General features: G+C 36.5%; 1 protein-coding gene and 1 long non-coding RNA gene across 6 annotated transcripts in view; one reads left to right on the top strand and one right to left on the bottom strand.

Moving 5' to 3' along the window:
* Positions 1 to 531: 531 nt before the first annotated feature.
* Positions 532 to 19,628, top strand: LOC799520 (MOB kinase activator 2). Of its 5 annotated transcripts, none has more exons than XR_015514610.1 (5): positions 532 to 838; positions 8,324 to 8,475; positions 11,221 to 11,317; positions 12,994 to 13,504; positions 13,679 to 15,174. XR_015514610.1 is itself a non-coding variant. In XM_087292958.1 (5 exons), exons 1-5 carry the CDS (start codon positions 729 to 731, stop codon positions 18,513 to 18,515), a joined length of 717 nt encoding a protein of 238 aa, XP_087149084.1. In that variant the 5' UTR covers positions 532 to 728; the 3' UTR covers positions 18,516 to 19,628. The 5 variants fall into 5 exon arrangements, 1 of the variants encoding a protein (XP_087149084.1); XR_015514609.1 differs by having other exon boundaries at positions 12,994 to 13,519; positions 13,679 to 14,537; XR_015514611.1 differs by having other exon boundaries at positions 12,994 to 13,534; positions 13,696 to 14,499.
* Positions 16,610 to 24,482, bottom strand: part of LOC141378807 (uncharacterized) — a 42,636-nt gene continuing 34,763 nt past the window's right edge. Inside the window, exons 5-6 of the long non-coding RNA XR_015514684.1 lie at positions 17,594 to 18,511; positions 16,610 to 16,852 (exon numbers count right to left, since the gene is read on the bottom strand). This is a non-coding gene — a long non-coding RNA (uncharacterized LOC141378807). The remainder of the gene's footprint in view (positions 16,853 to 17,593; positions 18,512 to 24,482) is intronic.

Raw genomic sequence — 24,482 nt, 5'->3', positions numbered from 1 at the left:
TATACACACATGTCTGTCCAAACAGCTTGAAAAGTAGATTTTTCACCATAGGTGCCCTTTAAGACCTGTTTAAAATTATTTAAGACCTACAACACAGTATTTCAGGGAATCTAAAATATGTGGTTTTGAAAATGTAAGACTTTTTAAGACCCCACAGACACCCTGATATTGGCAAAATGTTCTAAATATGGCTTTGATTTCTTCCAGAGCTGTATCCAATGCAGCCACATTCAATCATCTTTAAATTAAATGTCCTAATCCAGATTCACAATCAGTTTTGCCTTGACAGTGAAACCAAAGGAATGAAATATAAATTCCTCCAACAGGAATGAAGCCAATCCAGTGTGAAGAAGCACAGAAAGCGAAAGTTTGCCTGGAGGCACGAGAGGGGCGGGGCCTTGCATGAGGGGAGGCGGGAGCTCAGGAAAAAAAGAAGGCGTGGCCTTGAGAGTGTAAATATTTTCCAGCCCTGGTGGAACCTGTTTGTCTGCTTCACACACACATACACACACACACACACACAGAGAGAGAGAGAGAGAAATTAGACACACAAAGAACAGTGGACAGAACACAAACACACATTCACCCGCCAGAAAAACGGAGACTGCAAAACTGGATGTATTTTTAGATGGAGACAGCGCACCGAAATGGATCTGCTGTGTGTGTGATTCTGTGTCGAGTGTGTCAGTGTTTATAAATGAGGGGTGTGTGTGTTTCTGAGGACTTTCATGGGTAGAAGCGCTCTGGATATGGGGGGATGTCAGAGTTACAACAGCTCTGATGAAGAGGATATCAGCGCTCTCAAAGCAAACTACAACAACATCAGCCTGTTCAAAGTGTAAGTATATCCCTCGCAGACATCAGTAACATAAGGAACGTACACATCAGACCGAAGCAGCTGAAGAGATAAGAGCCGGCATACCTTTAGATAAAGAATGCGCCATGCATGCATTTCTGGAGTAGATTCATTCTCTCAAAGTCAAGAGAAACTTGCATGCGTGTTTGAGTGTGACCATACGGACCCTCTGTATAAGGGTTTATGGGTAAACACACCTGCTGTGGCTGTGTATTTACATACTGGGCACCTGTGCATGAGTGGAGACTAAAATACATTGGCTGATAGGAATATATATAAAATTCTGCATAATATCTGTGTGTAAGCATTGAATAAACTTTTGCTGCTTGTTTAAACTACGTATTTAAACTTATTTAAAGGATTAGGGATTAACTTAAATGTTATATGTTCAATCCACTTAAATCTGTGAAAGCGAACAAGTTAATATAATCAATTTGTGTTGGTAAAACATAAAGGAATTGTGTAGAACGCAGCATTTTTACAGTGTATACACTATATATATATATATATATATATATATATATATATATATATATATATATATATATATATACACACATATATATATATATATATATATATATTAGGGATGTAACGGTATCAGAATTTCACGGTACGGTAATACCTCGGTATGAATGTCACGGTACGGTATTTATTGAATCATTTACAGGAAAAAACAAAACTTATGAAAATACTCCAAAAAAGTGTCAATGACATACAAATTAGCCATCTATCTGTAAGCTTTGAAACAGGAACTTCAATTTTAATAACAAAAAATTATTAAACCATGTAAAAAAAATTAAGTTTCAATTTAGTATTGTTGAAAACTCATCACATTCAACATTTAATCACACTCAGCCCATCTACCCAGATCAGAGCTCTGCTAGTCGGACTTCTCATCAAGCATCTCCCGCTGGATCTAATCTCACTATATTTATTAAACGTGATATTTCATTTATCTTGTTGTCTTTATCTAACGACATATTCCCTGACTTTGGGCATTGGAATCTATTACTTGTTCTCAGGTAACGTGTTTTGGCAAAAGAGAGGCTGTGTTTCGTATTTTCACTGAAATTGAAAGGAGGCAGTTGTTATCGGCTCCGTTTTGTTATAAATATCCACACAGTGAAGATGACGCTCATCTTATGCAGCTAATATTGCTAATATTAAAATGAAAATAGGCAGTTCCTTAAATCATGTTTACATTTTATTGTTGAGAAAGTGAAACAAGCCAGGGTGATGTGAATGAAGTTATCAAGTACACTGTTCCCTTTGAAGATTTACCCGTGTCCTCGGTATAATCTGCTTTTCCATATCAAACTGAGAAGAAGAGACTGCAGCCTTGATCAAACTTGCTAAGTCTGAACTTACACAGAGAGAATGCAGGACTGAACTGTGCGTGTTAGGCTACTTAATATTCAGGAAAAGCCCCAATCAGAGAGGCGAATGTCTGCAGCCCCGCTTCGGTTTTCAGATGTCTCCGTTTTCCATCATCCACACTGAGACAGAGCAGCAGTTTTCGGCGCTCGAGAACTCCGGCGTAGTGTGGACGGTTGGCGTAACCGTAGCAAAACTTATGCGTTTTCAAACTAAAACGCATTAGTGTAAACGGGGCCTTAGAGTTTTCCAGCTCTTTTCATCCCCGCTTCTAGCAGCACACTCCATTTCCGCATTACTGGATCTGTAGCGACAACAGACCGCAAGGGATGATGGTCAAGCATGGGCTGATGGCAATTGTAGTTCTATCTCCTGTTCGCTTCATTCGCCTGAGCAAATTTTCTCAGAAGACCTATAGTTTTACCGAGTCATGCGACTTCGGTAATATCGAAAAAAATTAATATTGCGGTATGACGGTATTTACAATACCGTTACATCCCTAATATATATATATATACATATATATATATATATATATATATATATATATATATATATATATATATATATATATATAATTTTTTTTTTTTTTTTTGCTGCTCGTTCAAAGAACTTATTAAAAATGAGCTGAAACAACAAAATTCTTGAGATTTTTTTCAGGACAACTTAATGGTTTTATGTTCAATGTACCTAAATTTGTTAAGTAAACACATTTTTTTTGTGTTGGGATAATATTGAAATGTGTGGAACGCTGCATTTTTACAGTGTATGAGAAATAGCTAATGAAAAACTGACATGTTTGAGAGAAGAATATTCTATTTCCAAGCGCAATATTATTAGCTGTATTGTATTTAAAACAATAGCATGATTTTCCCAGAGATGGGTTGCGGCTGGAAGGGCATCAGCTGCGTAAAAACGTGCTGAATAGGTTGGCGTTTCATTCTGCTGTGCGACCCCGGATTTATAAAGTTACTAAGCCGAAAAGAAAATGAATGAATGTATTTATTATTAAACTACAGACATAATATGTGCATTAAAAAGAGGGAAAAAGCAACAAAAGTCCAACAAAATGTAAAAAAAAGTTCTCATAAAATATGGAGGTATAGTTATCAGAGTGCATTTAAAAGGGGAACACAACAAACGTTTAACATAACAATGTGCACATTCTGAATTAAATATTTTATATAGTATGGAAGAACGTTAAAGGGTGCCAGCAGATATTACAGTCAAAAAAAATAAATCTGCTCGTTCAAACTGCTTGTTTAAAATGAGCTGAAACTATTTTTTTGGGAGAGACAACTTAATTGTTTATATGTTCAATCCACTTAAATTTTTGCCATTAAATACACTCCAAAAATAACTTTTGCTGCTGTTTAAACAACTTACTGAAACAGAGTTGTAGCAACACAAGGATTAAGGATTAATTTAAATGTTATATGTTCAATCCACTTAAATTTGTGAAAGCGTTGAAAAAAGTGTTGCATGCAAAACTACTGCAAACCATTTATTTGTGTTAAATTTAAACAAACAAATAAACTTTTATAATGTTCAACTTAATTTGTTTGTTTAAATTTAAATTTAGCCCAAATAAAATGTTTACAACCACTTAACTTAAAAAAAAAATCGAGTAAATTCAAGGAATTATCTTTAAATAATTTTGTTCAGTTAATGAAGTTAATTAATTGATTAGTGTTGGTAAAACGTGAAGGAATTGTTCAACCCAGCAATACACTGTATACAGTATAAAAATATATATTTTGCTCCTTGTTCAAAGAACTTATTTAAAATGAGCTGAAACAACAAAATTCTTGAGATTTTTTTGGGACAACTTAATTGTTTTATGTTCAATTCATCTACATATGTTAAGTAAACACAATTGTTTTGTGTTGGGATAATATTGAATTGTGTGGAGCGCAGCATTTTTACAGTGTATGAGAAATAGCTAATGAAAAACTGACATTTTTGATAGAAGAATTTTCTATTTCCAAATGCAGTAATTAGCTGTATTGTATTTAAAACAATAGCATAATATTATAATAGCACATGCCCATTGCCCACAAACATGATCTGTTTGACCAGCCTGATCTCACGAGAAAACGTAAGTATTTTACGTTTAGCCAGTTTAGTGGCACTCCGCGACACACTGAAAATGTGCATATATACATTAAATTCCTTAAAAGTATATATATATATATATATATATATATATATATATATATATATATATATATATATATATATATATATGATATTATATTCCACGAATGTAAAAATTATTTAACAGTGCACTTATTAAAGATGTAAAAACTACTGAAAAAATAAATATGCAAGCCAATATTATTGAGAAACAAAATGACATCAGTGGTTCATTTGGATGAGATCATGCGATAACTGGGGTGTGATGAGAATCTTGTCAGCTTTAATACCTTATGAATGTAATCAGCTCGGTACATAATGAGACAACATATTAGTGCAATGCTTTAGCTACTGTGTAAAGTGCATGTGCTGTAAGACAGACGTCAACTGATATTTGATATTCCGCATCTAATCCAATCCCATTCATTCCAACACGTGGCGTAAAAAACCAAATACTTTCTGTGACACCATATGGAAAACATTCCACATCACAGACAGTGTTTTAATCAGTTTGCACAAGGCCACCGTCTCGAATCTCCTGTTACACACAAACATACACTATCAGTTATTTCAAGGCTGAAGTCGGGAGGTCTATTTTCCCTCCAGGTCAGCATGCTCCGATATATGTGCGGTTTGTCTCATTTGCATGAAGGGAAATGAGGGATCTGTACAGTAGAAAGCAGCACTCTATCCAGTAATGCTGTGCAGATTACTCACTAATGCTGTCGGAAAACCCGAACAAGCAAATACAAACCCTTTTAGTAAATACAGTAATTGACACATGACAAACCCAAACAAACTACATCTCTGTGTGTCCTTGTGAAACGTCACACACCGTGTGTTCACAGACTGCAGGCTATTTGCTCAGCGGCGTAACTATTTCAACACTAATTAACCAGCCGACGAGCTCACTGCAGGAATTTCACATTCAAGTCATCCTGGCCTACAGACATTCACACTAGAGCTGTCACTCATTGCACATGTTTTCATCTAATTAATTACATGTTGCAGCGATTAATTAATCAAATGAATCGCAAATTAATTTTGACTAAAAGAATAACCATCATAGACAAATTTAAACAGAGTTTCTGCAGGCTTCCCCAAGTCTAATTTAAGACTTCTTAAGACCATTATGAATGAAATTTCAGACTTTTACAGGGCAAAATCATAGACTGTAAAAGATTTGGACGTTGTAGTAAAAATTCGTAATAATGACAAAAATTTCTGGGAAATTTTCATACCACTTGGGTTCAAGTGTGGTCCTGAAAAATCTCAGTTTAAATGGCTATCTAGCCCTTCCCCTTAGCCCTACGTCTTCAAGGTAAAGAGAATTGGGACACCCCTACCCCTTCACGTGAATGTGCAAAACAAGGCGAAGGGGGGGAAGGGCTAATGCTGCGTTCACACCAGACACGGAACGTGCGTCAAGCGCGAGTGATTTACATGTTAAGTCAATGCAAACGCGTGAATAGACATCCTGCGGCGCGATACGCGCGAATGGCGCGGAGCGAATGACGCGAAATGCGCGAATGGCGTGGAGCGAATGACGCGAAATGCGCGAATGGCGTGGTGCGAATAGCGCGATACGCGTGAGTCAAATTGAGCGTTTGACACGCTTAACGAGCGTTTCAAGCGAATCTCTCGAGTTCGAAAATCTGAACTTCTGCAGACATTCGCGCCACGTTAACAAATCAGAAGCTTGCTCTTGTGGAGGCGTGATTGTGACGTAGAACCTGTTGATGGTGTCCTGGGACAAATCCTTCAGGCGACACCGACAACAAGTCATCAAACTGGGCTTGGCTCAGTCAGAGGCACCGCTGAAAATCTCCGTCATCCAGGTTCAGTTTCTGGAGGAGTTTATGAGCTCACAGAGCTGGATGCACCTCTGAAAGGATGCAGTGGACTCATACAGGACCCTAAACGTATCAACGCTGTTTTTCAGTCTCCATAAAGCACATAAACACTGATAGTTTCTTAATAAAATTCATGTTAGCCATTTAGCTATGAAGCTAGAATCACCGGGCAGACAGAAGCCCTGCCCACCACGCGAATCTACGTCTGTTTTGAAGTGAATTTGACACACGATTGAAGCGGATTTGACGGGCGAATAAAGCGGGGGTTGACGCACGAATGAAGCGAGTAAACTCAAATGTTCACGCGAATAGCGTGATTTATCCGCGCGTTCCGCGTCTGGTGTGAACACAGCATAAGGGTAGAATTGGGACTGGCCCTTAGACCAGTGGTTCTCAAACTGGGGGTCGCAAAATAATTTCAAGGGGTTGCGAGAGCAATTTAAAAATTGTGTCATTTTCAGTGATTGTAATATATATTTTTCAATATACACATGAAAGCTAATAATTTCAGATAAGATATTACTTTTTATAAAGATATTACTGTCTTTTACTGTTTATGAAGTTAGTATTTAAAAAAAAGTGAATGGAGCATCATAACTGTGCAGCGAATAACTCGCTAGTTATCAATACAGCACGCATCTGGATGTGAAAACCGCAACTGCAGAGATGGATAAATTTATAATTCGCATATTTAAAAATGTTGAGGAAACTGTGGACAGTTTGCCTGAGTCATCGGAACCGTCTACTTTGACTAAATTAATTAAAGTAAATAAATTAAAGTATTTAGGACACATTTCAGGCATTATGCATCTTTGCAGTTGAGACGCAGCGCTCAGGAACAGTTTAAAACAGTTGTCATGTCAACTTGCTGCAGTAAACAAAGCGAAGCCCGCAATGGTTGCCCGCTCTTCTTAATTGAACGCGAATGGATTGGTTAAATTATAAAAATATTATTGTTGAGCCCTGTAATGTATAGTAAATACAGTTCAAATATTGTGAACAGCTTAAAATAAGTAATTTTGTATTGTTTGTATATGCTTTGGTAGTTGGGGGGGGGGGGGGGTCGCGACTTCTTGACGATCTTACATTGAGGGTCGCTGGCTTAAAAGTTTGAGAACCACTGCCTTAGACTACAACAGCCATGCTTTTCCCCTGTTCTGTCTAACAAATTGATATTTAGATATTTTTACAGACCATTTATCACATCTCCAAAACTTTTTTTGGTTAACAACAGTCTTAAAAAATAGTTATATTATGCAAAAGAAATACATACAGGTTTAAAATCATGAGTAAATTATTAAATCCATTTATTTACTTTTTTATTATTTATTTTAATTAATACGGAAATGTGAAATAATTTAACTATACAGGTTTGAGGATTTAACACATTATTTTCCCCTATAACTAATTCTTTAAATTAGTTTTAAAGCATTAAGAATAAAATTTTTTAATGAAACTTCAAAAAAAAAAAAAAAGATTTTTACAATATTAAAATATAATATTTACAGTCAAGTGAAAATGTAGTATAGTGCTCAGCAAATATGAGTACACCCCCACAGATCTCTCATTTACATGAATATTTTCTAAAAGATGCTTTACAAAATTATTTTTGTGCATATTCATTAGATTAGTCAGTGCTGAAGCCAAATGTGGAGCTTATCTAACAAAATAATTTACGATAATGGTTTAAAAATCAGCCCAAATGTATATGTTATAGAAAATATTAAATATAAATTGTCAAAAATAGCAAAAATCAACAGAAGCAAAAATGATATAAAATTCTGTTGAAATGTTGTAGTTTGTCATTTTGTTTTTGCAATATTTAGCTTGAATTGAATTGTGTTATCTTTCCATTTCTGAAGATGTTCTATGACTAAAATATTATTTTAATAAATATATCTGTTTTGTTTAAATGCACCAAAATGCATTGCCTATAATCACTGAGAAATGGATCAAAATATTCATTTTCAAAATGGGGTGGACTCATTTATGCTGAGAGGTGAGCACTGTAACTTTTAAATTCATAAGTGCATGTTGAAGAAATGTAATAAGCTGTGAATTCTCACTAACTGTACATGTGTTTGTGTGTGTAAAACGACAGGAAGAATAACAGTCTACATATAGTGCCTTCAGCGGAGGTCAAACCCTACCTGAAAGATCATTTCTTGTCCAAAAACATCACTGACATCGACCTCCTGACCCTCTCAGCCCTACCACATGGCGTCGACCAGCAGGAGTGGATCGCAACAAACAGTGAGTATCCAAACACACATATACACACACACACACACACACACACACACACACACACACACACACATTTTTGTGAAAAGTGGGTACATTACATAGATTTCCATTCATTTTATACTGTCCAAACTGTATATTGTATTGCCCTCACCCCACACTACCCCTAAACCCAACCACCAAAGCAGACAGTGTGCAGCATCACTCTCTGAAATAAACTGATTCTGTGTGATTTATTAACTTTTTGAGAAATGAGGACGTCACCAATGTCCTCATATTTGACCTGCTTTTTGTAATACCTGTGTCATACCTATGTCATTATGCAGATTTGTGTCCAGATATGTCACAAAAACACGAACAGACACACACACATATATGTATTGTGTGTATTGGTGGTTTACAGGGACTCTGCATATGGGTAATGTATTTTGTACAGTAACAGCTGCTTATTATGTGGCCTCACGCTAACCCTAAACCCAACCCATGTCAAAATAAAGCATCTTGAATAACAAGGACATCAGGCATGTCCTCGTAAACCACCTTAATAGAGTACAACTATGCCACACTCATGTCATTATACAAAAATAATTGTCCTTGTAAACCACTAAAACCAATACATCATGCACACACACTGAGTTGCCCCAACCCACATCAGACTAATAGAGACACGTTTACTCATTTAACCAAATTATTAAAGGGGTGGTCCACTACCATATCATATTTTAAGCTTTAGTTGATGTGTAATGTAGCTGTGTGTACATAAACAACATCTCTGAATGTAAGGCGTTCAAAGTTCAGTCCAATGCTTACAGAGTTAGCTTAGCAAAGCCTATAGCAAACGAATTTGGGGACTACAAAAAATTAATCAGGGTTAATGAGTTCAAACCCTTCAGGTTACGCGCATTCACCACACGCATACACCTTGCTCAGCAAAGGGGGCGTGGTCAGAGGCGCTGTAATGTTAAAGCAGAGAAAGCTAAAATGCCGTACAAACGCTGCTATTTCCACAGAGCTCCTTCTGTTTCTGTATTTGGGCTTCCAAAATTATTATTAAAAATATATAGCTCTAGCATTTGACAAAGGACTGCTTCCAGAATCTCTCCCAGTTCAGTGCTGGATTCGGTTAAAAACTCCTCAAAGGAGCAGCTCCAAGCCTAATAGAAGAAGCTGTGGATTGTGAGCCACAACCTGTTAGTGTTTTTATTTGTCTCAATTGATCTATTGCATGCATAGTTTCTAGCATTAACAGTATGGTGTAGCGAGGACATCAACAAGGATGTAAGCAACGAGAAATGCTGTTCGGCACCGCTAACAATTTAGCAACAAATTCATATTTATCCGTCAAACGGCTGTAAACAGCCACAATCTTCAGCAGCGCTGCAGTGTCTCTCTATGCGGCCGCTTTCCCCGAGTTCTACATCTCAAATAACGAACTCGCAAAAGATATATATGTGAAAGGCACTTGTCAGATCTTACTTTAAAGAGTAGGTGTAAGGTTCAGCTGTGTCCTCTTCATTTTCTGTCTCGTTCTGGATCAAACTGATACGGCTGACAGCTACCCTGACTGCCAATATTTACACAGCAGATACAAAGCTTGTGCTAGTAGAGGCGTGACACTTCCTGGTGACGTGGAGCTGATCCGCAATTCACAACCATTATGTTAGCTGACCAATCAGAGCCTCTTGAGGGCGGGTCTTTGGAGAAACTAGGAAATATGACAGTCGTTTGATGTTAGCTGAGTAGCTGTATATAATCAGCTGAAGGTATATGAAAAAATAACCTGATTTTTTCCAAATGAAGCATGAGCACACATTGCTTTGCACCTTATAAACACAACCAAGCCTTAAACATGCACTCTGGACCACCTCTTTAATACATTGTACATTCATGTGCAACTTTTACCTAATCTAAAATGTAAAGAAACTGTAATGTATAATTAGCAAATAATTTTTTTGTAATGTCAATTCTAAAATGAAACAGGTCAGTATATGCATAAAACTGTTTGCTTATTTGACACATGTTAATCTAAATCAGACACCATGTGCTTAAAAAAGTGAGAAACTGCACCAAAGTTTCAACAAAACAATATGAAAGTAAAAAGGGGAAGTCGGTTCAGTCCCACACACAGAATCATTTCCTGCATTTTACCTATATGTGAATACACACACACATACACACACACAGACTAACACACACACACACACACACACACACACACACACACACACACACACACACACACACACACACACACACACACACACACACACACACACACAGCAGTGAGCAACTTTATATATGAAGTAGATAATTCTTAGCTAATTACATGCTAAGAAAACACACGTTCCCATGCATACAGTACAGTTAACACCTAGTCATTACAAACTGTACACAAGAAACACTCAAAAGTGTTTTCTGAATGAGAAACTCAGGGCTGAAAGGACGCACTAGACATGAAAACATGCCAAATATTTGTGAACATATGTATAATGTTCAGCAATGCGTAAGGAATGCTGGGAATGTGTTGGGCTAGGCTAACAGTGCATACAGTAACAACTGGTACATTATATAGTACCAGACACTCAAGACATCTGTCTAACACACATAAACAAAAACACAACTTGCTTCTTAATATGACAAGACTGACATCTTCTTAGAGCTTCTGTCTGTGTGTGTGTGTGTGTGTGTGTGTGTGTGTGTGTGTGTGTGTGTGTGTGTGTGTGTGTGCAAACTCAATCTGTCCATCTCTTCCAGCTGTGTCGTTTTTCCAGCACACTACACTCTTCTTCAGTGCTCTGTCTGAATATTGTTCAACGACAGTGTGTCCAGCAGCCAAAAGCCCAGCAAACACGTGAGCAGAACACTCACACACACATTTACTTATATTGTACAAACTGTATTTTAGCGCGCTCTAACACAACGATAACCCAAAATCCAACCCTCACTTCAATTTATTAAGCCAAAAAAATAAATGAATGAAAAATATAATATAGTATAATATAATATAATATAATATAATATAATATAATATAATATAATATAATATAATATAATATAATATAATATAATATAATATCATTTTTCAGCTATTTAGATTTTTAATAGCTTGTTCTTATTACATAAAATGACACAATTAATGTATATTTTTGTAAACAACTAATGTTGGGAAAATGTGTAATAGTGTTGTTGTTATCATTTGTGAATTTTAATTCGAGTTGTCAAGCATACACACATACTGTACATACAGGTATCACCAAACACAAAAAGAACTGTCAACAAACATCATTATATCAAAACTTGCATCTAATGTTACATAATTAAGATTGGTTTGTTTTGTCACAGCAAAACTACCTTTTCGTATCAATAATATAGCATAGCATGTAGTTAAAAAAAAAAAAAAAAAAATATATATATATATATATATATATATATATATATATATATATATATATATATATATATATGATAAACGTTTAGTTTTTATTATAATTTAAAATGTGTTCAGTTTTTATCACTTTTTGTTTTTTTAAACACTTTTATGATTTTTATTAATTTTTATTTTGATTAATTTTAGTTCATCAAGCTAAATAAAAAAATAAAAAATAAAAAAAAAGATGGTTTTATTTCTTATTGTTTTATGTCACTTTAAACAAATGACAACAGCAATAGCAAAAAACACTGGGAATAATAATAATAATAATTGATGATAATAATAATAAATAAATTATTATTATTATTAGTAATAATTTACATAAATAATAATTAATAGTAATAATTAATGATGATAATCATAATAATAATAATAATTAATAATTGATGATGATGATAATATTTATTAGTAATAATAATCATAACTAATAGTAATAATTAATGATAAGAATAATTATTATAATTATTGATAATAATAATAATGATTAATAATAAGTAATAATAATAATAATAATAATAATATTTCTACTAACAATAATATTAATAGTAATATGTTTATTTTATTTAGTGGCTTTAAAAGTTACTTTATCAAAGTGCTTTACATACAAACCAAGACAACATAGATAAAAGATAAAAACAGATAATAGAAGACAGATACATGAGGGTTTTAAATAAAGATTTAAAAACAGCAAGAGACTTCAAATTCCTAATGTCAACTGGAGGAGAATTCCACAGTGTCTGAGCATAATAAGAAAAAGCCCTGGATCACAGGCGAGATTTAGGAACAACTACAAGATCACTGTGGGAAGAAAGCAAATTTCTGCGATTTACTGAAACTACAATTTATTCATACAGCATGCATCCTTTGAACCTAAACACCAGCATGGCTCTGTTTACATCTCACTATTAAAGTAAACTGTCAAGAAATTACCCTGATAACAAATATTACAGGGATTTTATTACACTTAATGAACACAGTCACAAATACGACTGTGAAAACACAAAAGTACAACTCGAGCATACGCAGTAGTGTAAATTCAATATCTATAGTATTTTAAAGAGCATGTTTTTTAAAGCTGTTTATGTTTGTGCTTTCAGTTTGTATGAATGGACGGATGAACATGGGAAGAAAATGAAATGTTCAGCTCCTGTCTACATCGACTACGCCTTGTCTTACATCCAGGAGTTACTCACAGATGAGCGCGTGTTCCCCACCAAAGTTGGTATGAAGCTCTCATAACAAAAAATAACAATGGAACACTAGTATAGGGACCAATTGTCATTACATTAACTAGCTCACCTGCTTACTATCGAGATACTGGCTGTTTATTAGTACTTATGTATACAGTACATATTCTGCACGTTTTTATTCTACATCCCTAATCCTAGCCAATACCTAAACCAAACTACTAGCTAATAATGAGGTCTGAGGTGATTTGCGGGGCCTTGGGATGTGTAAGCTCTGATAATTGTGCTTACTTCTTCTATTTTTATAAATACCCTTGACTATCATCTAATTTTGTTTGCTTCAGCACAAACTGTGTAACAAAGACAGATATATAGAGGGTTGGAACCAAAGCGCCTGGTTTTAGACCACAATAATCGATTAGTATGACCTAGGGCAGTGTTTCTCAACCACGTTCCTGGAGGACCACCAGCTCTGCACATTTTCCATGTGTCCTTAACCAAACACACCTGATTCAGATCATCAGCTCATTACCAGAGACTGCAAGACCTGTGACGGGTGTGGCAGACTAAGGAGACATGCATCCAAAACAAGCAGTGCTGGTGGTCCTCCAGGAACGTGGTTGAGAAACACTGGCCAAGGGCCTTTTTTTGTGGCCAATACAGCATCAGTTTGTCTAGGAAATGACAGATACAAGTTCTGCACAGTGGCCAAAGGGAACCTGAACCGTTCTTTGTGAATAGTGGCCCGGTCACAACATAATTCTGGTGGAGGAAAACGTTTCCTGACTCGCTTCTCCAAAACACTCCAAGGTGGCTCAATAATATAAAGTTCTGGTGACTGTGCAGGCCATGGAAAATGTTTAACTACACTTTCATGCTCATCAAACCACTCGGTCACCAGTCCTGCTGTGTGAATTGGTGCATTATAATCCTGATACAGTCACCGCCTTCAATGTTTGAACCATTGGCTGCACTTGGTATTCCAGAATGGTTGGGTGGTCCTTGGCAGTGACATGCCCATCTAACACAAGTATTGGGCCTAGGGAATGCCATGATATTGCAGCCCAATGCATCATTAATCAACCCCCATGCTTCATTCTGGGCAACATGCAACAGTCTGGGTTGTATGCTTCTTTGGGTCTTTTCCACACCGTAACTCTCCCAGAGGAGGGAAAGTTAGTGAAGATGGACTCATCAGAGAACAATGTTTTACATTGTCCATGAGCCCAAGAGTTTGATTAAAAAAAATAAAAAAAAATAAATTATCACTTTTTTATTCGAGTTTGATTGGTGGTTTTTAAAATTATTATTATTCTTTTTTCCTAAACCTATGTGGGGCACATTTTGAGAAATGGTGTTTAATTCACTGTAAAACATTGTAAAACTTAATAAAGACATGTTATACAAAATAAATATTAAATTCAATGTAACTAAACGCAATGCAATTTTAATTCAAATAAAAAAAATATATATTAATTTCAAGAGTTCCCACTTAGATATGCTTAGCATTTATAGCAGGTTTGGCATGCTGTCCCGGGAGAGAACCCTGAGCTTGGAGATATTTGAGCCCAGGGCTCCTGCACAGTCAATAAGCATATAAGGAAATCCGAGATCAGGTAGGTCTCGAGAGCTCCCACTTTAGAAAAGAGAGAAAAAGGAGGAGATGGGGTGGAAGGGGGATTCTTCCAAAACGAAGATAGAGCAGTAGGGAGAAAATGATCCATTTACAGTAAACTAGGATCACTCTGATTGGATTATTACTGATTACAGATGAGCGGCCAGTTGTGCTTAATCATATCACGTGCTCCTCTCGAAATTAGTTTATGAAACTTCACTTCAAGAGTTCCCACTTAGATATGCTAAGCATTTAGAGCAGGTTTAGCATGTGTTCAACAGTCTGATTGACACTGGAATAAAAGAGTTCTTAAGCCTGTATCCTCTACCAGAAGGTAAAAGATGAAATGGAAAGAGTAGATGAGACGGGTTACTTAAGAATCTTTTCGCTTCATTCAGAGTGCATTGCTTGTAGAGTGTTTGTATACTAGTAAAAGTTTTAGATCCTATTAGTCTTGTAGCAGTTCTGATAATATTAAAAAAAAATTTGATTTCAGATTCACAGAAAGATTGCCATACTATGTAGATAGACCATACCTGATAACACTCTCAAATACAGCTTGATAAAATAAGTACATGAGTTCCTTATCAACACCATAAAACCATAACCTTCGTAGAAAATACAGTCTTTGGTGAAGCTTTACACAAATCCAGTTTACATGAGTGTCCCATGTTAGAGACCTGTCTATGTAAATTCCCAAATACTTGTATGACTGTACCCAAATGATTTCTTGATTATGTACAAACACTGGTAGATGCTTGACAACACACTTGGGATCACAGGCTGTTTCTCAATACCAAGTACGCAAGGTTCGGTCTTGCGTCCTTGGAAGTTCAGACTTGCCAAGTTCAGACTTGGAAGAACGAACTCCCGAGGACGCGAGGACACAAGTCGGGTACTTCTTCAAATGGAACAGCAGTGTACTTTATAATGTCACTTACCTCACCATGGATTCATCAGTTTCACTGTACATTAACAATAAAATGATTTAATTAATATTATATCAATATTATAAATCTACATTTTTGATTTAAGAAAATGTACACATATTCATAAAAATGTGAATTAAAATGAGTTATTATACACTGACACGTGTCTTTGATTATCAGATTTAATAAACTACAATGGTCATTTTACACACAAAAGGACATAAAGACATACACAATAAGAAATAAAGATTACGTCAAGCAATTTGGTAATCAAAGACAAGCGTACAACGCGGTAACATAATTAAAGACAATTATAAAAGGTAACAAAATAACACTGCCAAAACAGTACACCTGAGAACAAATAATAGATTTATACCACCAAAAACTGTCCGTTAGATATTCACAAGATGTATTAAATATCATGTTTTAACTACAATGGAGAGATGAGATCCAGCGGTACGTCCGAGATGGCCTGGCCGAAGTAAAGCTGCTCTGGCGGGGGAGCTGATGACGGAGCTCCCGCTGGCAGGCTGGGAGTCGGAGTCCGCATAAGCTGAGCCACATCGTTAAAGAAGCGCTATTATTGTGAATAAACTGCCGATTCGAGTTTAAAACAACTACATTCTCGCCTGAAACACTCTTAAAACTTTATTTTGTGACACAGTTAAGGAGTATTTTTAAAACCGTGCGGGTTTCCTCCTCCGCCATTAGCGCTTGCTGGTTACATTGCGATGCATTCTGGGATACCTGAGCTTCGCAAGTTCGCACAAGTCACCTCTCGATGCATCCTTGGCCAAAGGCCAGAGCAAGTACATATCCGGGAATTTCATGTGTACTTGAAAAGATGTGAACTTTGAATTGGAACAGTACTTTGGCGACGGTTGATGACATTTCACGAGGACACAAGAACGCAAGTACAGAAAAGAACGCATATTGGAAAACAGCCAAAGATTATTTCCTTTGTTTTTATTGATTTTTTTTTGTATTAACTTTTTAAAAGTTTTCAGTAAAAAGTTTAACTGCAGTTTTCACTGCAGTTAAAGTCGACAAATTAATAATCTGGCAAATAGTTCGATTACTGATGCCCATGTAAACATAGTCACTGTCTTTCTCCCCTGCGTCTGTGTGTTGTTTTGCCCCTCTAAAAATCAGCACATGCTTGAAACGAAAACTCCCATTTTCATGCAAACCCTTCCCTCTTTCCCTCACTCCCACCTAAACAGAGCTGGACTCACCCCATACCTGACTTTTTTCAAACTAGAGGTGTGAAAACCCTACTGAGACAGGAGGGATTCATGGCCCTTTAATAGCAGGAATTGTACTGTACCTTAAAGGGCCATGAAACCCCCTCGTTTCAGCAGGGTGTTTTCACACCTCTACTTTGGAAAAAGTCAGAAAAGTGGGCGTGTCCAGCTCTGTTTAGGGGGGAGTGTCGGAGGAACTAAAGTGGGAGGGTGTGGGAGTGTCTATTTGGGCACGAGCGAGTTTCAGAGTCAAAATAAACACAGAGGAGAAAGTGATGGTGTTTAACCTACATGGACATCTGTAGTCGAATTATTGGCCAAATTATTAAATGGTGGACTTTAACTGCAGTTTGGCTCTTTCATTCAGGGAATTCATTCATGCCCCTCGCGACAAACAAGATATTTGATTCGAGGAACTGCTCTAAGCGTGTATTTTTCATGCAATGTTTGATACCTCACGGCGAATGAGAGAAAAAAACCCTCAGCATTTCCCGGAAACTTAGCTGCACACGGCAGGTAGCGTCAGAAAGCCGCGTGTGTTATTCCGGTCACTAAATGTGGTAAAAACCCTACACGAGATTAAAGTTTGGTTGTGGTGCTAACATGTGTACAATCGGTGCAATAGTTAACTTAGTTCGATACGAACAAACTGAATAAACAAAGAGCACTGGTCGCTCACTTACCAAATCTGTAGAGACAGGACAATCACCAGCAACTAGAGCCGCGTCTTTATGAAGAGAAGACTACAAGCGAATCCGGATCTCAGCGTTTGCAGATGAGAACAGCCCTCAGGTAAACAATGTTCCTCCTTAGACACGTAAGTTATTGTTGTCGAGCGTCGCGTACACTGTTTATCCACACGTGACTCTGAGCTCTCACAGAGAGGAAATGAAAACAAAACTTAACGGCAGCAAACTATAAAAGCAACACTTCTCGCTTGTTTTGCCAACACAACGTGGCGTCTCTGTCGTGTAAATACGGTGACATTAATGAATATTAATGAAGTTGCACAATAGAGTGCGCTGATTGGTTTGAACGAAGCTTTACTCATGCATTAATGCATCACACTGTAAGACGTAATAAGGCACACTCTGGCACAGACGTCCAGTCTGCATGCTGGAATACACGCTATTATGTCATGGCCATGACGCAGCTTCAAAAATTCATTTCAAACCGGAAGTACGAATTTTCTTGAAATAACGCAAAAACAACCAATTTACACTTTTTAGTGAAATATAGGTGTCCTAATAGTGTTTTTAGCAGTGTGGGACACATATACGACTGTCAACAGCTCAAAAAATGTGTTTTGGTGTTTCGTGACCCTTTAAAATAAAATGTGACCATAAAAACTGTACTCTCCATTGAAGATTAAGCAACAATGATTTACATACCTGTGTGTGTGTGTGTTCAGGTTCATCATTTCCTCCAGGGTTCATGTTCCTGGTTCAGAAGGTGTTTGTGATGCTCTTTCGGACACTGGCTCACCTGTTCAGCGTCCACTACCAGGACGCCATCGCAGTAGAGCTCCATCCGCACCTCAACACACTCTTCACACACTTCATCACCTTCAGCCACATGTTCAGACTGCTGGAGCCCTCGGAGACGGCGCCGATTGATGACCTCATCGCCATACTCACACACTGACCGAAGCACACACAAACACACAGACAGTGAGCATGAGCTCTTCGCAATTCATAAACTGTAAATCTTACTGAAAAAAAGCGGTAAAAAGGAAGGGAAGAGCAAAAAACTGCAGGGATTAGATTTCTTTTTGATGTTTTGACTCAATTTAACTAGAATGTGTCAATCATCTGCAGGCTGAGCTCTGATTGGACAGTGCATCTGGCTCCACCTCCTGTGTAAAAGATATTTCAGTGCCAACTGTGAACGTGGGTGATTTTCTTTTGGCTAGTGGCCCCGCAAAGTCTTTCAACGAGATGCAATTCTTGGGAGTCCACACTGCAAGCTTTCAACTCAGCTTTGCAAATTAAGGCCACGTTCCCTTTTGATGTGTTTGTTGGACAGAATGAAGAAGAAGAAGATTAGATCCAAAATCCTCTTAGTGCCATCTGAAATTTTTTCTAAAATGTGCATTTCCTTCTTCTCAGGTTGCTATGTATAGGTTCAGTCATTTAACTTTTATGTCAAAGAACAGGTTATTTTCATTGCCTTTAATATGAAAAATCTGCACATAGACATAGGACGCTGAGAAAATGGAAGACATTTATTATTATTATTATTATTATTTATATTATTTTAGTATGCATGGGCCAGTATAAGATTCTAACAGTATGAAAACCTTGTAGAATAATATAACGGTTTCATGGTATTGTGATTATTGCTCTAAAATATATTAATTTTAAATGTCTGGAGAAAAAATAATAACTTTTTTCCACTTTAAACACAATGGCTGAGTCCGAAACTGTATACTTCCATACTATATAATATGCTATAAACAGTAGAGCTGAGTAGTATGTCCGAATTCATAGTATGACTTCCAATGAGTATCTGAAGAGCGCATCCAATGGACACTACGTTATCCCAAGATGCAAGATAATTCATGAATGAGAGTGAATCGCGTGTTTCACGTGTAGGCATGGGCCGGTATAAGATTCTGACGGTATGATAACCTTAGATAAAAATATCACGGTTTCGCTGTATTGATTACTGCTCTAAAATAAATGCTTTTTAAATGTCTGGGTAGAAAACAACAACTTTTGTCCCTTTTAAACACAATATATTTTATTTTGAGAAACATTTTATATATTTTGGAGTAGTAAACATGTCAGGCTAAATCTTTCTAATGAATTATTGACTTCTGATGTCGTCATTTATTTCAAAAACAGATTTTTTTTTTTTTTACAATTTAGAACAGCATTTTGGATGTCTTTTTTGCTGAAGATAGTGCTTTCTGAAAAAAAGGAAATTAAAAATCGTACACATACCTTAGAAATGGTATTGCAGAAAATTTTTACGGTTTTAAAACTTTGAATGGGTGACGTCAGACGTTGCCGAACTGCATTTTGGATCTGTCGGCGCCACTTCAGAGGTGTTGCTCGCTGCAGAAGTTGGGACTTTCTCAACTTTTCAAGCGCCGACGGAAGCATCAGTCAATCAGATTGCTGTATGCAAATACACCAGCTCAGACAGTAGCCGATTGCTGACTAATTTAATTGGCTGACGTTGCACTGGCGATAGTGTCAGCCCCAGCTTCAGACACGCCCTCTGTCAAGCGTTGATGCTGAAGCCCCGTGTAAATGGGGCATGAAAACAATTATCGTCCCATGCCTAGCAAATATAATGACAAATATAAAATGGCAAATATAGTACATCCAAGCTCCATTCATGGTACTAACATTCATACTGTATAGAACATACTTTTCTATCGGTCGAGTAGTAAATTCAAATGCAGTACCTTCTGAGCAGAAGACGATTTCAGACACAGCCAAAATTTTTTATTTTGAGAAAAAAAATTTATATTTTCAGAATCAGAATCGGTTTTATGTCAGGCTAAATAATTCAAATGAGTTATTGATCTGTGCTGTTTTCATTAGTTTCAAAAACACTGATTTCTTTACCATTTAAAACGGCATCTTTGGATATCTTTTCTGCTGGAGATACTGTTGTCCTAATAATAATAATAAAAAAAAAACAATCTTACAAACAAGGTATGAACGGGATGACAGAAAATTTTAAAACCTTCACTTTTCTAAGCCATGGTACAGTATACCTTGAAAACGGTTATCGTCCCATGACCATATTTTGAAATATACTCTCAGAGAGCACTTCTTTTGGCAACTATTATGTTTATGGAGAAAAACAGCTTTCTTAAGGATTTAATATATCACCAACAATTGTACATATTTTTAATAAAAAAAATTTTTTTAAGAAATTACTTTTTAAAATCTATGATTTTTTTTTAAAGAAACAACAGCACAATGTAACAAAATAAATTCAAATTTATGCTGTACTTTAAGCTCTTTTTACTCTATACATAAAAGAGCCCTACAAAATAATCACTATTTATTTATACATTAGTATTAAACTAAATGTTTTTTTTTTTTTTTTTTTGGAATCAAATCAGCAAATGACTATTACTCCCAAAGGACCCTATTCAGGAATGGGGTATTTGCACATGGACTTTTAATTTCAGTCAGCCCCAGGGTTTTCAGTTAATAGGGTATATGCCGAGCTAGTGCTGTTCCCATGCTGATACACTTCCGGTGGCTTGTTATTGTGAACTTTTTTCCATTTTATACGGTTCCTTATACAGCATCGATGTTGTAATGTCATTAAAATACATTCAGTTAAATAAACTTTAGCATTTATTTAGTTGCTCAAGCGTAAAACGAGACAAAAAGCTGTTTACTCGCACGCGCCCGTCAGAATCGGCAGGCTAACGCAGAAGCTCCATTGAATATACTGGGGTAAAATAAATGCTCATATTATAAAGATATGGCGGGGGAAATGTAATTTAATGCAGCGCCTCTAGTACAATCTGAGACCCACTTTAAATCGGATATCACTCAGCTAATGGAGATCGCTGATTTTTAAAGAAAACAGACCTTTAACACACTGGATTATGCATTGGCATTCAATTCGCCGGAAGCGCTTAACCCAGGTTACTGGCAAATTAAAAGTAATAGCATGCTTCGGCATATACCCCATTGTCATTCCATACAAAATCACTGCCTTTAAGATCTGAAAAACAGCGATGTTCACTGGCTGGCTGAGATACAAAATAAAGTGGGCATCAGACCAAACAAAAAGCACTGCGTTATATTATATTTTTCCGCGCCATAACTTTAAAATTTACCCCAGTATTTTCAATAGAGTTTCTGTGCTCGCCAGCTGCCAATGACCTCCCCTGCATTTCAACGGTCTTTCATCTCGTTTTACGCCTGAACAACTGAATGAATGCTTTACACTATCACATCAATGCTGTAAAAGTAACCTTATGAAAATTTAAAATAGACGCATTAAGCTTTCACTGGAAGTTCATCATTGGCTGAAAAACACTAGCTGTGCATACACCCTATTGTAATGTCTGTTTGGATTTTAAAAAACGTAATCAAATAGCGGCATATTAGATTGCTGTCAAGTGACGTAACTCCAATAAATGAGACTTTTGTATTTTGTGTACAGAGCTCTCTAACTTTTGAACGGTAGTGTATTATTGAATGGATTAAAACACTCTTACATTACACGGCGTCTTAATAATATGGGATAATGCAAAGTTGTGCATGTTTTTTCAGAGCTTTTCTTCACAGTCTGTCGTAAGGACTGACAAGCGAAGCAGTGTTGCCAACTATTTTCAATGAAAAGGCCTTAAGCTTTGCTTGAAAAGTCGCTAAATGTCACTAGATTACGCCATACTTCAACTTGCATATTACCTACGTCATCACGTCGAGCAGTTTTTCCTATTTAACAGCCTATGCAGGGACTGATTTAACCAATAAGCTAGATAACCAGCCGCTTAGGGCTCAAGGAAATCTGAGGGCTCCAAAATAAATACGTATAACTATTATATATAACATAATTTTCCATTATGTTTTGTATGATGATTGTCTAAAAAAATAAAAGTTTAATGTTTATTACATCTGCACAAATGTATCCCCTACCCTCAATCATGGAGATGTCCACCAGTCAAATTAGGTACAGATTTAGTTTTAAAACAAAATAGTTTATACATAATTTTTAGCTGTGAATTCATTTTATGAAAACAAATCATTTAAACAGTTTTACACGTTGTTAATGTTATTTTGCATTAAGACAAACTCTAGAAAACGAGTGCTTAAGTGATAAAAGAAAAAAAACTGCTAAATAAATGAAAAAAATTCATCCATTCATTTTCTTTTTCGGTTTAGACCCTTTATTAATCCGGGGTCGCCACAGCGGAGTGAACCGCCAACTTATCCAGCGCATTTTTACACAGTGGATGCCCTTCCAGCCGCAACCCATCTCTAGGAAACAACCATTCACACTCATTCACACTCATACACTACGGCCAATTTAGCCAACCCAATTCACCTGTACCGCATGTCTTTGGACTGTTGGGGAAACCGGAGCACCAAGAGCAAGCCCACGCAAACGCAGGGAGAACATGCAAACTCTACACAGAAATGCCAACTGACCCAGCCGAGGCTCGAACCAGCAACCTTCTTGCTGTGAGGCGACAGCACTACCTACTGCGCCACCGTGTCGCCAACGAAAAAACAATAATAATAATTAAAGTACAAAAGGTGCATTTTTAGAATGTTTTGGCCCCATGGTTGGAATTGCTAAGGGCCCCCACATCACTAAATTCTCCCCTGAGCCTATGGTTATTATTAAAGGGGTATTTATATTTGCACTACACTTTTATACATATTCATGTCAATTTAATTAAATGAACTGTTGTTTGAATACAGAATATCAGTATAGATGTATGTTGAATTTGCAGTAATCTACCAGACATACAATAATAAGTTCCAAAACTGTCACTAAAGTCTCTCTGATTGTAAACAAGAAAGATTAAACAGCCAAATTAAATTGTTAAATTTAAAACAAGGAAGAAGAAGATCAGTGTGACTGTAATGTTAGAAGGAAAATACCTCACGCTCGCGGTGCTAAATCCTTTGACGTCGGTAATCAGAGGAACGATCTGCTCTCATGGCTGCAGGTGGGAGAGACTGCTGTTCGAGGACTGGACCGCCTGTGAGTGCTCTGAGGCGGGGGAGGGGCCGACGGCATCACCCGCAGCTAGTTGAGCTGAGTAGGAACGGTACACAAGTCTATAAAAATCTCCAGCGACACTTAAGAAGAAAGCAACACTGAAGAGAATGAACATTACCGGTTACGCACGTAGCCACGCCCAACACGAATCTCATTGGTCTAAAAATCCATTCGCGCATAATGAATATTAATCAAGCGCGTCCTCTTTGACTGTGCGCGGGCGTTTTTAGTTACACATACATAATAATATCGATATGAATGAAGTCTTTGTAGGGACCATTCACTTCAATTAAGAACTGATTAAAATAGATTAAAAATTTAATTCAAATGTAAATGCCATTCAGGATATCCGCGAAAATGCAGATGTTTCAGTCATCAGCATTAATAAAGACTATAGAATAGACCATTTTAAGGGATGTAAACAAAAACAATGGTCCCAATGTATTTCCTTTTACATTGTTAATTTTTGTATAGCTTCCGAAAATCCAAATAGAGCCACATATTGATAAATAATGTTATGATAGCTGTATAAAGTAAACATTAATTTATGATTAAATTGCCTCTTGTTACATGTAACCCACTCAAATTTTTGAGTATTAAATATTGTTTTATTTTGACATGTAATTAAAAGTTTCTTAATTAATTTTTTTATTTGTCAAAATATATGTATTTATGTTTTATTTTCTTACCTTACCTAATGCACAACAATTGGGCATTTTAAAAAAATTATAGATGTATAAATTTACATTTAGAAGTTAATTTCTAAAAACCGGAATTGAGGTCAAGGGTGACTGACGTCACTTGTACGCCAGCTTGTGGTGAAGACAGAGACACGTTTTGGCTGTCTTCTAATTTAATCCATCCTGCCAATTCTGCATAAAATTAATGTCCCAAATT

Source organism: Danio rerio, chromosome 18, assembly GCF_052040795.2.
Source record: "Danio rerio strain M-AB ecotype USA chromosome 18, GRCz13ab, whole genome shotgun sequence".
Classification (NCBI taxonomy): Eukaryota; Metazoa; Chordata; class Actinopteri; order Cypriniformes; family Danionidae; genus Danio; species Danio rerio.
Note: the sequence above shows the minus strand (reverse complement) of the source record. Positions and strands in the feature narration are given on the sequence as shown.